The sequence below is a fragment of the Amblyomma americanum genome, chromosome 10 (genome assembly GCF_052857255.1).
Source record: "Amblyomma americanum isolate KBUSLIRL-KWMA chromosome 10, ASM5285725v1, whole genome shotgun sequence".
Taxonomy (NCBI): Eukaryota; Metazoa; Arthropoda; class Arachnida; order Ixodida; family Ixodidae; genus Amblyomma; species Amblyomma americanum.
Window position 1 is genome coordinate 2,472,056 of NC_135506.1, and position 16,928 is coordinate 2,488,983.

The 16,928-nt window shown below is 50.7% G+C and overlaps 1 protein-coding gene across 4 annotated transcripts in view; it reads right to left on the reverse strand.

Annotated features, from left to right (window-relative positions):
• Nucleotides 1-4,947: 4,947 nt before the first annotated feature.
• LOC144107664 (A disintegrin and metalloproteinase with thrombospondin motifs like) overlaps nt 4,948-16,928 on the reverse strand; it is a 235,340-nt gene continuing 223,359 nt past the window's right edge. For all 4 annotated transcript variants that reach the window (XM_077640778.1, XM_077640777.1, XM_077640776.1 and 1 more), the window contains exons 8-9: nt 13,858-14,167; nt 4,948-8,434 (exon numbers count right to left, since the gene is read on the reverse strand). In XM_077640778.1, the coding sequence (XP_077496904.1) occupies nt 8,295-8,434; nt 13,858-14,167 (450 nt within the window). In that variant the 3' untranslated portion in view covers nt 4,948-8,294. The remainder of the gene's footprint in view (nt 8,435-13,857; nt 14,168-16,928) is intronic.

Below are 16,928 nucleotides of genomic sequence, written 5' to 3' on the forward strand. Positions count from 1 at the left end.
CCCTCCTCGTGGACCCATGCACGTGTCTCTTTCATTCCTATACTCGGCAAACCCATTGCCCAAGAACACCTCGGCCCCATCTCTATCACCTCCCTTCTCGGCAAGCTGTTCGAGCACATCATCCTGGCCCGACTTATCTGGATGACCACGACATGTACCGGGACTCCATGTTCGGCTTTCGTTACCAATTGTCCACCCAGGATGTCACGCTCCAGCTGTCCGAGGGTATCCTACACCCCTCTCATCACCGCCATTCTAAACGCTCTCTCCCCCCTCCATGTCGGACCCCGTTTCCATGCTTACGTGACCTCTTTCCTTGCCCACCGCACAGCCGAAGTCTCATACGTCCCACTTCTCTTTCTTTCTCCCTTGGCAACAAGGGTGCCCCCAGGGTTCTATCTTCTCCCCTCTTCAACATAACCAGCTTCCTGCTGGCACGTGCTCCGCGCACTATCCCAGCTCGGTGTCATGTTTTCTACGCCGATGACATCACCCTCTGGGTGACCATCGGCAATCTTGGCGATATCGAGACCACTATCCAGGCGGGTGTGGACGCGGTGGTGACTCATGCCTGATTTTTTTTTCCTGCGCCTGTTTGTGCTAGTCCTTCGTTTTGTGTCCCGTTCGTGTTGCGCTGAGAGCGAAAATGAACACTTACCAACTCGCCCAAATTTCCGCCTTGCTGACTCACGCCCGAGCCGAGGTGTAGGGTTGAGCTGCTTCCCGACCAAATAAGATATTTTGCTCCTTCTGCCTCGGAGGGCTTAAAGAGCAAAAGATCGCCTTCGCCCTTCACCGTCTACCTGGACGGCACACCCATTCCTCTCGTCTCTACCCTCCGCATCATTGGACTATTTCTTCAGTCCAATGGCAAGCACACCACCATCATAACTCGACTCACAAACACTGTACTCCACACAATCCGCCTCATAAGCCGCATTGCCAACCGCCACCACGGCATGCGCGAACATGACCTCCCCCGCCTGGTCCAGGCCTTTGTTCTAAGTCGTTTCATCTGTTTTTTTTTCCGCATCTCTTCCTTTATAGCACCGAGAAGGACAAAGTCAACAGCCCGATTCGCCAGGCATATAAGTCGGCCCTGTTCCTTCCGGCTCGGCTACTGTACATGGTCGTCCACAACTCTCTTACGGAGCTGACGGAGACCCATTCGCACGGCCCAGCTTCTCTGTCTCTCCCGCACCCGCCCGGGTCGCCCACTTCTCTTTACCCTTTAGCTCTCCGCTCTTATCCCCTTTCCACCACACTGCCCATCCCTTCTCACGCCTCCTCCCTCCTAACCATTCATCCCCTCCCTAAAAATATGCATCCTGAGCACCACCCCTCGCGCAGAGCATCGCTAACCTCCGCGCTCTGGTGTGAGTACGGACGGAAACCTGCCGTGGCTTATGTCGATGCTGCCCCGTAGCGCCGCTACCCAGCCCACATCTTTTCATTCACTGACAACTCTCTCCGATACACTCTTACTGCCTCAGTCTACACTTCGACCTCCGTAGACGCCGAGGAGGCAGCTATTGCCCTTGCCATCACGCAAGCCACCATGGAATACATTTTCAGTGACTCCAACCCTGCGGTCTACAGCTACGCAGTTGGACGGGTGGCACCGCCGGCCGCCAGCATCTTACTTTCTGGCGCCGTCCCCTCTCGCCCCATCAAAATCACCTGGGTACCAGCTCAAGCAGCCCATCCTGGCAACGAGGCGGCTAATTCCATCGCTCGCGATTCGACTGACCGAGCAAGCCCGCCCCAGCCGGGAATGGATACGCGCGACGGGCTCCTGCACTACCGCCTCTCTCGTCTGACTTTTCTCCCTCCGCACAGATCCCTTTCCCAACACCAACCACGCATTAAGAACCAGCGCAAAAAACACACAGAGGACGAGACGAGACACACGAAGGCGCTGATCTCGTCTCGTCCTCTGTGTGTGTTTTTAGCGCTGGTTCTTAATGCGATGGATCACAACCAACTCGCCCAATCCTCAGTTCTTCTACCACCCACGCTTGTGGCGCCACCTTCAGGCCCACATCTTTCTTACTCCCGCACGTCTTGCCCTCCTCCCCCTCGGAACGTACTCGCCGGCCGACCGCTTATGTGACAGCCCAAGAGCCGACTACACTCATATTTGATTCTCCTGCCCAGCACACTTTCCCCCTGCCTCTTGGCACCTAACAGTCCGCGGCAATGGGAGGCTGCTTTGTCCAGTACCGAGCCGGATCTCCAACTTTGGCTGGTGACCTGGGCAGAGGACGTGTCGACTGGGCACGGCCTGGATGCCACAGCCGGCAGCCTGAAGGCTGCCCACAATGCTGCTGCGTAATTTTCTTTTCACCACCACTACACGCGAAGCTGATAAAAAAATTCCCGCAGCCTGACTCCTCCACAAGGCACCTCTTTCTCTCTTTCTTCTTTCATTCGCACCTTCCTCCCTGCTCTTGAGGCGCGGTTCGGGTGTCCGCCGGATGTGAGACAATTACTGCGCCATTTTCTTTCCTCAAAACCGATTTTCATTTCGAATGGTCGGTGGGCTCTGCGAAAGAGAGGTTCGCGGCCCGTCCAAGAGAAGGCGCTGCAGGAGTAGAGTCGGTAGGCTCCCCAAGTCAGGGCGCACGGGTCACGGACGAGTTCCGCCAGGAACACAGCCTCCCGTGGCTGCGGAGGTGCCGATGGCAGCTTCTATGCGACAGAAGGTATAGCGCTATGGAAGCTACAGAAGGACCCCGTGCCCCCGAGGCTTGGCCGAAGATGGATATCACGGCGCAGCCTAGCGCTCTCGGATCCGTAAGGCCCCGCGAAGGGCTTGCACTGAACTAGCGCTGCGGGCTCAGGAGCTAGGGTGTTTTCGGCGGTAACGAGACTCTATTTTACATCGGCAACAAGCTCAACGCGAACAGGGGCCGAATTAAGGAATGATCACTATTTCAAAACAGTCACAAAACGTTCACAAAGGCCCGCTCCTATTGGTCGGGAGGGACTGACGGGAATGTCGACCAATTGGAGCGGTGCTAATGAATCCGTTTGTGACAGGCTCATGGATTGATTCTTCCGTAACTCGGCCTCAGGATACAGTACCGTGAACACAACAATATAATAAGAAGCCATGTGCAAATATAACAGATTGATGGTATGCGGATGATAAGCTCTGGCGGGTTTATGTCGTGCTTTTGCGAATAATTATTTCGCAGTTTACATTCATGGGCTTTGCACTTTATCTATTCTACCTGGCGCAGGCATTACGGCTGCTCCCCCAAAGCAGGCACGCGATGAACTAAAAGGTCCTGACATCTTTCATGGGTCGCTTCTAGGCGAGTCCGAACTCTGGCACCTTACCGTCCTTCAAGGGTGTCTTGGAGCTCGCGCATGAATGGAAAACTTTATTGTGCAAGCGAGGTTGGACCCTTCAAGGGTCGAAATTACACATGCGCGTAATGTGAGAGCTGTGAGGTGGCTCTGAGCCCTTGAAGAGTCCAAACTCGGTGGCCCAATAAAGTTTTCCATCCATCCAGCGGTGCCTCGAGTCCTGAGTAAACACAATGAGTGGCCGCCAGAGCTCGATGACACGATCTGGAGGCGTGGGATCGGGCCAGGTCCAGAGAGAAGAGGGCCATGGTGGCCAGGGCACGATCGAAGCCGAGGTGGTATGTACGGGTGGGACACTCCTATTGCAGGTGGTTGAGGTCCGCACGGCAGTTGAAGCTGGAGCAGGAACCAGGTACATGCGGCGTCGTGCCGCCTCCATGAAAACGGTGCAACAAGAAAGCGGCAAGGAGGGTGCCTGTGTGAATTCTCCGCAGCAGGACCGATTCTGTTCGCGTGAATACTTTCGGGGGAAGCGCAGGTATAGTGATGGGGTTGCTCGCTGGCGTGAGGTAGGCGGCACGATGTTGATTGGTCAAATGCCTGTCTACGGTCGGATCTGCTACCTCAGGTGTGGTAGCGGAGGAAGGAGAAAGAGTATCGGAAGGTCTGGCCACCAGCGCAGAGCGATGAGCGGCGCTAGCCTATGCGCTTCTGGTTTCCAGAGATACCACAGTGCGCGGGGACCCAACGGATGGTAACACGGTGATATTCTGGGAAACGAGGTCTGCGTAAATAACGTTGGAGCATGGCAGCCTGACAATCTGTATTCACACGATGGTGACTGGGGTGAATTTCAGACGAAGATGCGAGGGCACATTCGTAATAGTCTAATATGGCTAGGGCACTGTATGACGCCTCTGCCGATATATGGTGGAATCGGCCCTGATTTTCGGTCGCCTGGTCGTACCACGCAGTGGCATAGCAAGCGTGACTGCTGCCGTCTAAAGGAAGTGCAGCGTCCGTATACACTACACGTTCTGTTAGTAGGAGTGAGCTCGTAGCCTCAGCATGCCTCTTATGGGTGCTCACCTGCGAATGTACTATCGGGGACAAAAGTGGTATACTCCACGCACCGGGAGCCGGAGCAACGAAAAACTGCATCGTAACGCCATCTAAAGCATGGGATATTGAAACGAGCCAAGTGACATGCCTAGGGATAATAAAAGGCTCCCATTGGCTGCCTCGACCACAGATGCCGCCTCTAGATGGCGTTACGACGCAGTTTTCCGTTGCTGCGGCTCCCGCTGAGTGGAGTATACCACTTTTGTCCCCGATAGCACATCCATAAGAAGTGTAAATGGCAGTGTGTGACGTTATATCCCACGGCAGCATCTTTCTGGGCAAAAATGGGCAGTGTGCGGACATCGTGCCCGAGGAGCAAGCGCATGTGGCGCAAAGTCTCGTCTCCCGCGTGTGGGTGTGCATATAGAGAAGCTTTGACAGGTCGTTGAGCTCGCTGCAGATCTTCAGCGCTTCGAGTTGTGTGTATCTAGGAAGTCCTGTGACGTTGCGTTTGGCATCGTTAAGCGAAGCTTTCGTTGGCTGGGCACAATGACGAAGGGGACAGGCAGGTAAAACAGAAAAAACAAGGGCGTTTTTATTCGTCTGTTTCTTTTTTCTCTCTCTCTCTTGCCGCGCATTTGGTAATGTTTCATAAATACTCTTCCGTGGGACACTGAAACTCCGATGCACCTCGAGGACAGCTGGACGCAGTGGTCGCGTGGTCGTCATGCGCGGGGCTCCGCCAGGCGACCACGCGGCTGCCACTGCGTATACGGGCCGCGGGGTTCGTCCCCGCCAAGCCTCGGGACGCACCCCGTCACCCTGTGCGCCCTGCTGGGCCCCCACGGTGCTCTTGGGACAAACACCACACAGGTATGGGACAAGAGTCCTCGGTAGACGCCTTGCATGTGCGCTTTAAGGTGGCGCCCTCTTCTAGAGAAGCAGAATTGTCATATCCCGCGATTTGTTGAGTTTGATAAGTCAGACACATGCAGAAATGCAAGCATCTTGATTACGATTACGTACTCGCGTAATATGAAAAAAAAAAGAAACGAAATGTTTGCAAACAGATATAAAAGCCCTGCAAAGATAATCGCAGGACGGAAGACATAGGTGAGCGTTATGGAAGACATTTAGTACCTCTTGTTTACGCCGTATAGCCGTGGCGCTTTGTCTTTGTTTAAAATCATTAAACAAGTCTCCCAGCAGCAGCTCCCTAAACCGGAGGCAATCTGTACCCGGAGGGTCGCGCACTGAATTTGTTCTGCTGGATCATTTTTTTTTATTTCATGAAGGAACAGTTAGAAAAAGAAAACAGATAGGAGCGTTGCTTTCCGTATATTGAGTCTCTCACAGAAGCGGCCTGTAACCAGAACACAAAGGCCACTTGATCTTCCATAAAGTATATTACACGTGTAACGGAAAGAGAATCTCCCGAGAGTGACATGTGAGCGTGTACTGCCGGAAATATAAAAAAAGCGACAACCCTGGCACTTGGCGCGGTAAGTTGTCGTCGTAATTGCCTTACATGTTTAGTGTCGCACAGCGTAGAAGACATTTAAATGGCTAAAGCTGACTCAGTCTGGTTCTGAAACTATACAACATCGCCGACAGCAAGACAAGAAATGAGCTCGCTGATGACGCAAGAGTGGCACCACCCTTAAACGTGCCCTGGACGTCTACCGAGGATTCTTACAGGGTAACACCACTCGGATAACAGAAAGAAGAAGCCTGCACACTTCTCTGGATCACATTATTCCTCGCTATTGGTCCCTGTTGTCCCAGAAAACAAGAAAGAGCGAGAATTTGTGCCCCTGAAGAGAAGTGCGGGCTGTTGGGCAACGGATAGACGTCACAGGAAGAGACAAATCAGGAGTTCCGCTATCCATGCGGCGTTGTACAGAAAGCGTGTATCACTGTAACAGCCAAGTATCACTGAGCGCAACACTGTAACTGTCCCGTTGCTCGGACGCAGTTCGCAGGCCACCACTGATGGCCAGTTGTGACGTGTCCACTCGTGCTTCTTGAAGAAGTCGTCTCGCCGCTCTGGCCGAGTGAAATGTGCCGTAAATGACGTCACTTTCTCCGCAGAGTCTCGTTTCCGGAAGGCACGGGCTGCAGTCCTACACAGGTCGGCTTCATTCATGCCATCTAACGGCAGCACACTGTCTACAAAGGAAGCAAAGTGCCCCGCACAAATGTGCCGGCTGCGCAACCTACTGCTGAAGTGAGCCGCTACGAGTTCGTCAGGCTATGCCTTAGCTGCTTCGAATCGTTCTCAGCCTGTTGCTGCTCCTCATGTCTTTCCTTTTTTTGTGTGCAAGGTTGTCGCAAAGCCGCCTTCAGCAACAAGGCGACATGAACAGATCGCGAACAGCTGCACAACATAGCATGGTCATTGGCGCACTTCAACACTCACCACTTCAACACTGAAGCGCCTTGAAGTGTGCAGCATGCAGGCACAGCTCCGTCGACACAACTTTCTTTTTCTTGTCAGCACGTGCGTATCTCTCGCTCGACGGATGGATCTGAATGCACAGTGTTGAGAGACGCGCGTCGATAACTACGCTTTCCTTTGTATAAATGTTGAAAGCATTGACCCGTCTTCCTTTTTCACGCCCGCCTGAAGTAATCTTCGTTAAAACGAAACTGTCGTGAATAGTTCGAATTCGCAGCATAAAACATCTGGTAAATACTGTCCTCCCATGTTCGGCTTCATGCACTAAGAGAGGAAAATGTTGGCTCGGAGTGAGTGGACAGTACCTATAAACAAGATTACACTTCTACGTTTCCTCAACAGCGCGTCTTAAGTACAATAAAGATAGCAGTGAGATGAAGTGATGCTTTTAACAATGGACCTTGTTTGGTGCACACAAAGAGAGGAAGCGAAAGGTCAGCAATGGGGAATGAAGCGATGAAAGAAGTGTCCTATTTTTGTTTTGTTTTTTTTTCTTTCTTACGCGAGCGCCTTCTCTCGGCAGCTGTCTCTTTGCTCCAGTGCCGAGGCTTAATAAATGCAGCGTCTTATAAAACGCCGAGCTCTTGATTCAAAAGCACCAGCGTTCCTTAAGCGAGCACTACACTTCAGCGAAACTAGATAACAAAATAACAATAATATACGCATCTCCTGCTCCTTAAGGAATTCCGTAAGATGATCGTAAAGCATGGCTTCCCTGGCTAGTTGGAAAGAAAAATGAGCTTCACTGTGCTCAATCTTTTCTTTTTCCGCAGAGTCAACAGTGAACAACACTCGTAGTGTTTACCTGGAGGGAAAGTAACTTACGTGCGAGAACAGCCTAAGACAATCACCGAGTGTGCCGTGCCCGCCTTCCCTCCGTCGCTCCCACCAACACAATTCACACTTGCCAAGCTGCACGCCTAAGCCGGTCCAGGCGTCAGAAATGTTCACAGCAGCAGTAAATGGCACACGAATGCGTGGCTTCGTTGGGTGCTTCCAATACGTTCTTCTTCCCCGTCTCGTAAGTTGTGAACATTTCTAAGCGCCAGCCAGCATCGGTTAAACACAGTCCGCCGGATCGTCTGCCAACGTATCCTTCCACCGGCGTTCCTCTACCGTGCCAACCAAGCGTGACGGATTGGCTGAAACCTGCCACTTTTCGTCTTCGAGTCAGTCTCGCTATCTTCACTTCCTCCGAGGTCGCTCGGGCAGTTCAACAACGTTCTTAAAACAGATAAAAATAAACATAAACCAACAAGCAGGAGGACTCCGTCGGAGCCTCGAAAACACTACCAGCTTCTGTGACTGTGGTGGGCCTTCCGTGCACTAGAACACATTGGTGCGCACCCGGGGCTCGCAACGGAAGCCGTCTTCCCCTGGCAGACCAGAGGGCTTTCTTCCTCTCGTGTTTTTGGTGGCTGAGGTGCGGTCGTCGCCCTTGCGTCGCATCACAGGCGGTCTAGGAGCAGTACAGGCTCTGCGAGTAGCAGCAGTGCCTTTGGATGTAGCCGTGGTTGCAGTAGCGGTCGCCGAACTGCTGCAGGAACTCGGCGCACGTCATCCGACCGGCGATCAGCTCCGTGCTGTCTCCGCCGCAACCTGCGGCAGTGCGTCAAAAACTGTGTGTAATACACCGTTGCCAAGATAGTGCCTCTTGGAGGACATGCATTACTTGTGGTAACAAAGCACTCTGAGGAGCTGGCAAGAAGGGAAGCTGCAGCAAATTAACGTTGTTGCTGGTCAGCTACTTGCATTTGATGCGTGCGTCTTATACACTACCCGTCTTTTTTGTGTGCTATAACAGACATTTGATCAGCATGCACAGACACGCTGCGAGAAATTTCCGTTCTTTTATGGAAAAAGCGGAGCGTGGCAAGCCCTACGAGTCGGCACAGCGATAGTTCTCATTTCAAAATCGTCTCTGCTACGCTACTATTAAAACGCGCAATTCAAATATTAAGCGTTTGAATCTTTGCACGGATGAGCAGGGCCCCATGAGAAAACAATTCAAACACATCATACATATGACACACGCTGTATCCGCCTAAAAAAACAAGTATGCTGCACTTTGTCGAACTTCATTCTTTCGCGGAGAAATACAGCCGGCAACTGCGCTGCGGCCCGCGCGGAGTGAGCGGCGCATACGCATCAGCTTTGCAGAGCCATGTGTAGTGCGAGAGGTCCTTTGAGAAGCTGGTAAAGCGAGATCGGACTATAGCATAGATTAAAATATATTTACACTGATGGAAGCTTAGCAACATTGTCTGCGAAAAATGGCGTCATCATCGTGATGTGTTTCAGTCGAGAACTAGGTGTTATCACACGGTATCTGCTGCATAACACTGCCTTTATTACCCTTCATATTCTATAGATCTTTTTTAAATACTGTTATAACGATTTCTGCTGCATAGCTCGGGGTGTTTGCGGCACAAGGCGCGAGCAGCGGCGGCCGAATCAGCATCTGCCTTGGCCACCGTGACAACGGCAGAGCCACACACCTGCACAGGCTACCCGAACAATGGGCACATGAAGGGCTTTTAATAAAGGATGTGTTTCAATCAACCAACCAATGAATGAATGAACGAATGAATGATTCAGTCAATCAATTAATGAATCAATCAATTGTAAGTGTTCAGTTAGCTGAAGTGCTACGTTCAGTGTTGCATTTCACTTTGTGGTCGTGTTGTGCATTGCGCTATCAGTCCTTAAAAAACTTACTTCGATCATACTCCGCAAGATTAGAGGTTCACATTTAAAACAAGTTTTCGCATATTTTGACGGCCCTGAAGGTGTTACTTTGACACGGTTATTGATTTCATTAAGGCATAACTGTGTTCCTGAACGGGCTCTGCAACATCCTTTCCCCGCATTATTTTGCCTCTGCGAAGCTTCTCTTCCGCTTTCAGAGCAGCTGGCATGCTGGCAACAGCACGGCTAGGCCCAGATCAGCACGACCAGCGCAGGCAATCATCGGTCTGTCATGCAGCAGTGATACAGGTCGTTATCGCTTTTTAACGCGATAGCTTTAGGGCTCGCGTTCAGCGGGAAACTCGGCGTCGTCCCATCGGCGTCCGACGTTGCCGTGTCGCGAAACTCCGATTGGTCGAAAAGCTCTGACGTCACACATGGGGCGGCGTAATTGAAAATTAATTAAACATTACATGAATACATAACATAAATTAGGTTGCACAACATAAATTGTTACTACAAGGTGGTCACCTATCTCAAACGTCCTTATGACATGTAAGTATATAAATTAAATTAATTGCGCTGATAAGAAAATTGGGGTAATTAATAGGGTATCAAACCCCTGACTCTTGGACTGAGAGTCAAACACGCTTGGTTAAATCCGGCTTTGTATGTTTGTCTTGTGGTCTTTCACATGATGAGGTAGCTTACGACTGTATTCTAATGAGTATGTGTGTGATAAGAGGCACTAATTAAGAGAGTAGTAATTAAGCGGGCAGCAAAGTGCATGTCTGTCAGGGGTGAGTGTACGCAAACGACTCTATGCTTTTGTCACGAGACAATGGTGCGTCACGTGATTTCGTCGTAGCATTAGTGGAGCACCTGATGGGGTAATATGCTAGTGAGATCAAATGGATTCGCTGACGGGGCCTTTTAAAGCTATCACGTCATACCCTTAAAGGTGGAGCTTAAGTGCGCCCGAAATTTTTTTTTCTGAAAGGGTGGTATCGCTTACGCTTTCCCCTCTGCAAAAAGCCGAACATTAGAGACATCGCTCAAGTAAAGGTGCAAGCGAAATGAAAAAAAAATACCATACAAAAATATTAGAGGGGACACTTACGCTCCGAGTTAAGAGTATGACGCAATAGCGTTAATGGGTCAGTTTTCATATATGCGGGATTAGTCATTTTCAACATTCATAGGTCCCTGGGAGAACTGATACCACTCCTGGCGCAGTGGTGCCTGGCGCTCTTCCCGTAGTAGCCTCCTTCACTATTCCTTTCATACCGGCTTCTCTGCGTGAATGAAAGTACAGCAGTGAAGCGACACGCCGAGAAAAAAAAGCAGAATTCTAGTCGGAAATGAGTCAGCTATGTTCCTTATCTGACCTTGACCAGAATTTTGTCATTTAATTCGATGAACCAGCGCCAAGAAACACAAAGGAGCAAACGAAGGAGGACGACGCGGCCAAAGCGTTGTAGTTCAGCAATTTTTCAAAAAGAAAAGTAGTTCAAGCAATTTTTAGAAGCGCGCTCCCAAAATATTGTATTTAAGAAGCAGAGTTTTCTAATCCTGACAGTTAGACAACACAAAGTAGGCTACCCTGCTAAGCTCTTAGTCTGTGTTGAGCGAAGCAATGCTGAAAAAATACTGTCACTGCCACTAAGGCAGAAAACACAAGCAAAAAGGAAGTTGAAGTTATGCCCTGCATGCATAAAATGTCACACCACGCATACACAAGAAATCAGTGTCTTGTCCTCTTTCATCTAGTCCGCTGTGCTAATTTTTACTGGTGCATCAAAGAATGCCAGACCAAATAGACCAACAGCAAACGTTATTCAAATAATATTCTGATTGGCCTCAAGGTGACCACAGGAGTTTAGAAGCTCCCGCTGCAAGGCCCACGAGGCCAGGTATGACTTGTCGACTCAAGGCACACTCTATAGAGTGTTGTGCAGTCTCCTCGAAAGTTGCGATAAGCGGCGCTGCAGGCACACTTATCCCGAAAAGAGTATCTTACACAGTTATCGTTACGAAGAAAAAGTCATAATAGTACTGCTTGCGGATGTCATAGCTAGGGCTGACCTCACCAAGTCCCTGTTTGAGTCTCTAATGCTCATGACATGGTTTAGGCAAAAGCGTACTGGCATGAACTGACGGAAACAACGCACACAAGACAGGGCCGGCTGGCACCAACTTCTAACTGAGCACAAGATTTCTATAGAAAATGGTTATGGTAGCCACATGGCCACTCACTGCAAAAGCTGCAAATGCTGTCTCTGTTTTGAAACACATAAAATTCATTGCACGGTCTAAAGATACTGTAGAACGTTAAATAATCAAACCATATTACATGCAGCAGATCGAGGGGCCATAAACAAGCAAGCAATATCTGCATAAGCAAGCCATCTGTGTCGCTGTCAGAAGATGAGATTAGTTTTCTTAGTGCGCAATTGTCTACGCTGTACTCATTGTTTCAGTTCTTTTTGGCACGTGTGCCTTTCTTTAAGTCACCCCTTTGTATCGTTTTTGCTTGTATCTTTTTTCCTGCTAGTGTGGTCATTAAGTGGTTTTTCCATGAATAAACTCAGTTGGAAGTTGGCGCCAGTCCTGTCTTGTGTGCGTTGTCGCGGTCTTTTCGCGCCAGTACGCTTTTCCGTAAACCATGTCATGCTACAACCAACTAGCTCAAATGAAAGTCTTGCGCTAATGCTCAACTCGTCGCGGTGGCTCAGTGGTTAGGGCGCCCACCTACTGAGCCTGAGTACCCGGTTTCGAACCCGACCATGCCGGCCGCGTTTCGATGGAGGCGAAACGCAAAAAGCACCCGTGTGCTGTGCGATGCCACTGCACGTTAAAGGTCCCCAGGTGGTCGAAATTATTCCGGAGTCCTCCACTACGGCACCTCTTTCTTCCTTTCTCCTCTCAGCCCCTCTTTTTTCCCTTCCCTTACGGCGCGGTTCAGGCGTCCGCCGAGATACGTGAGATAGTTACTGCGCCATTTCCTCTCCTCAAAACCAATTTTCAATTTTTACCTCTAACTTTCTTTGCCCCCTTGTCCGGTGCCACGTGCCAGGACTAGATTTCAAGCCTGCTATAATTAATGTTCGCTCATTACGAAGCTTGTAGCGCGGCACTATGGCCTGTCGGCGCTCAAAATATCTGCGGTATTAGGCCACCGCCCAGGTGTGCGCTCAAAGCTCTGTGGCCCAACCAGTTATGAAAATCTCAGCGTAATTTCGGGCATATCCTGTCGCCACTTTGTGTAGCTTAGCACGACCACGACCAAGTCTTGAGCGAGGCTGAGCAGTTGATGTGAATGCTGCAGGTGGCACTAACCTCCCTGACGAACCTGAGCGCTAGATTTTTATCCGTGCACCGTATGGGGCGTTTCGTGAGAAAAAAAAAACTAAGTACAGTGCAAGGAGCGACGCAAAGGAGAATCATAGGGGTAGCATTCAGAGACGGACAGAGAGCAGTGTAGGTTAGGACGCAAAAGAAGTTTAATAATATTCTAGCTCAAATCAAGAACAGGGGCCGAACTATGTAAGGCTCTGTATCGGAAGCCCGTCTCAGAAGTATCAAACCCCGCTCCTACTGGTCCCCGCTGACCACGGTAAGGACGTATTCAGTGCCGGCCAACAGGAGCGGGGCTTTGAGACTGTTTGGAGACTTGTCTTCAGAGTTAGAGCATTCCGTAATTCGACCCCAGGGCACAGATTCAGCTGGGAGATCATCGACGGCTTATGTGGGTGCATCCTGTGCAGCCGGCAAGTCTAAATGGGGATCAGTGCACGGAGGAAACAAAGGCTAGGAGAGGCCCTCGCTTTGCGAATTGAATGACAAAAAGTGTGCCGGAAGTCACGCGCTTTCGCAAGGACTGCTGGGACTGTTTGGCTCATCGCGCAGCTGCATCGTCTGCATCACCCGTCTGTCAGCTGCCGGCGGCCCGGCGCATGCGCTATATTGTCAGCTCGCCTTTCTCTTCGCGGCGCAGGCGCACTGCGATGGCGAGTCAACTGGCGCGGTGGAGACGCCACTTCCGGCTTCAAAAAATGTGACGTAACGGTCTCTTCCTAAATGCTTTCCTTCCTCCATGCGAGCATTTCACCCCAGATGAGGCGAACACCAGGCCAGGGAAAAGCTTCGAGCCAGAGTATCGCCGGTGGGTACCCGGCGGCACTGGGGATCAAACCCCGCTCCTCCCGCATGCGAGGTGGTGCTCAAGCACTTGACCATCGCTGCACTCTAGTTGCACTGGTGATGACGCTGACGGTGGGGAGTTTCGGGGCAGATTCGGTCAGGTGACTCTTGTTCGCATCGTGCGCACTCACCTTTGTCGTTGGCCAGCAGGGCGCGCGGCTTGCGCGTGGTGCGCTGGTGGTGCGGCGGCCGCAGGTGCTGCGGGTGCCGCGCGCGGCTGACGGCGGCCGAGTGCTGCGGTGGTGGCGGGGGCGGCGGGGCTGGCATCAGGTGCGGCCGTGGCCCGTCGAACACTTCGGCCGAGAAGTCGGCCCGGCGCCGGGCCACGTCGGCACCTCCTCGGCCGCCCACCGAGCGGCCGCTGGCGAACGACGGCGTCACGTGCGTGTAGTCCGGGATGATGTTCTCGATCTCGGCGATGCAGCGGCCGTTCTTGCAGGTCTGCGAGAGAGGCGGTCTCAGCGACCTACGGTGCGTCTGTCGCCGGCCAAGTGCGACCAGAACGAAAGGCACAACGTGATTATAACCTGCCCAAAGTACACCTGCTTTGAGGGAAGCAAGATATTGCATCCACCTACCGGGTGGGTGTCATTAGCGCACCTGCTGGTTATCAACACACTCACCTTATATCCCCGTCAACCTGCGTGGTATAAGCGTACGGGTGGCTCTGTTTGGATCAGCCGTCTGTCAAAACTAAATGCCTACACAGCTATCGCGTTATATAGTCGCAACTGTCCTGTGAGTTTTTTATTGTACTTCCTTATTCAATATTTATTTTTTACAATTTCTTTTGATCGTGTTTTGGACATTTAAATTTTTTCCCTGCTAGAACTTGCGTATTTAGATTCTACATTTTGCCATTATATTCCTGAATATGTGTTTCCCCATCCAGCTAAAATCCCTGAAACGGGATTTTCAATAAAATTGGAGGGGACACTTAAGGTATGAAGCGATAGCGTTAATGGGTTAATGCCCATATATGCAGAATTGGTCATTCTCTACTTAGCATTCAGTTACCCCTGGGAGTCCTCGTACCATCCAGGCGCAGTGGTGCAGCGGTTAAGCGAGGCGCCACTACCATGCGATGGAACGTGCTGCCACAGGTGGGGCTTTTTCGACCCAGGTTGCTCTTCCCGAGCAACCTCTCGTGAATAATCATTATGGTTTATGTTTCATGGAAGTTTATCATCCCAACGCGACTCGGGCAATGACGAACGCCGTAGTGTAGGGCTCCGGATAATTTCGACCACCTGGGGTTCTTTAACCTGCACTGACATCGCACAGCACACGGGCCTCTAGCATTTCGCCTCCCTCAAAGTGCGACCGCCGCGGCCGGGACCAAACCCGCGCCTTTCGGGTCAGCAGCTGAGCATCATAACCACTGAGCCACCGCGACGGCAGCAATCATTAATTTAACTGCCATCTGTCATGGTGGTCAGTTTGCTCACAACCGGTGGGCAGTTATGACGATGCCGCAAGGTCACGTGACCTAGGCATCCCACTTAGGCTGCTTTTCCGGGAATTTTTGCGCTCACAACGCCGACGGCGCCGGATTTTCTGAAGAACGCAAGTGTTATTGCTTTAATATCAATAAATGCAAATACAAAACGTCCCTGCGTGATTTCGTCAACCAAACCTTGTATGTCGGCGTTAATGAGCTTTACTCATTACGTCCACAGAAACTGTATCGCCCAAATAACTGATATGCAGGTGGGTTAAAATGAATAAACGGTGAAACAGCTGTCACCATACCGGTGACCTTGAAGTTCTATCTCGCTGCAAAGGTTAGTTGCACGTTCTCTAATGTAAGGACTGGTGATGAAGTCGTATACTAGTAGTTGTGCCGTATCCACACACCTCTCTAGCTATATCTTATGATTGTTTTCTTGGATGTAAGATGCTGCTCTGCGGTGACATTTGGCAAAACCTTGACCCCCTCTGTTGAAAATATGTGTCGGAGTATCTTAGATGGGTAGGCTGAAATACGAAGTGAACTTCTAGAAATGAAAACCCGTATCAATGACACGGAGAGTCTTTTCCACGATTTTGATTCTAGCTTTGCTCTTTGGCGGAACTTTTGAAAGAGCTGACCACAAATCCCCCTCTCTTCTAGATTCAACCATCGCCATGCAAGGTATGATAGCATGGCAGAAGAACAAGCTGGTAGATCTCAAAGATCGCAGCCGCCGGTTGAACATTATTGTATACGGTATAGAAGAACCCGCGGATAAAAATGAGGAAACTAAGAAATTCGGTTGTTTCTGAGATTTTTAACAAAAAGCTGCGTTTAAAAACATCGTCTTGGACGGCAAGGCAGCCGAAGATTCGTGATCGCGTATTTTCAAGATTTCCCAGAAAACCAGGCGGTGTTCCAGAATACAAATAAGCATAAAGGGTCGAACACTTACATCCAAAATGATTGCAGCCTCGTAAATTTGTCGCATGAATTCAAGAGCAAAAGCAAATGGTTGCCAGGGCGGTTTCGTTCACTGTAGCAAACGGTGCGACGCAGATAAAAAAAAGAACAAAACAAAAACCGGTACTCAAAAATACCGAAGAGAAAAGGGGGAAGCGGAGAGAGAGAGTAGCATAGCATAATCAGCGTGCCCTTTCTCCTTATCCGTCTCTTTGTTTTGTTGCAGTCGCCCTCCCCCTGCTCTTACCACGTGACCGGGAGTGCTAATAAGCGGGGCCACAAGGCTCTGTTTCCGGGTGACATGAGCGGTATCTTATTCAAGGTCGGCGGTTTCTCCTCCTTTTCCCCGCTGACGTCCTCGATAAAGCTTTCAAGGTTGCCATCTTGCGCAACCCGTTATTAAAGCTTCGATAGGAAACGGAAGAGCGGACTTCCTTGTCGCGGTGATTTGCGCTGCCTCAGCTCGCGACGCAGCCTTTTCTCGTTGCATGGGTGCGCTTTCAAGTCTTCGTAGCAGCATTTCAAGCACAGCCATAGCTCGAATAACTAGCTTCCCTGGCAGGCGACCTGTAGGAACGCAACTGTCCTAACTCTTGCTCTATTCCTTCCGTAGACAGCTAAAAAGGAGTGGTCAGAGGCTACATGCATACGGCATTTAGTATGCACCGATGCTCGCTTCGGTTTTTGAAACGATGCCAGCGCCACTTCCATCTATGAAGCCACGTTCAAGAACAATAATTTTTTGTCGCCTAAGGGTTCTGCTGTTTTTCTCCGTATTTATTTCAC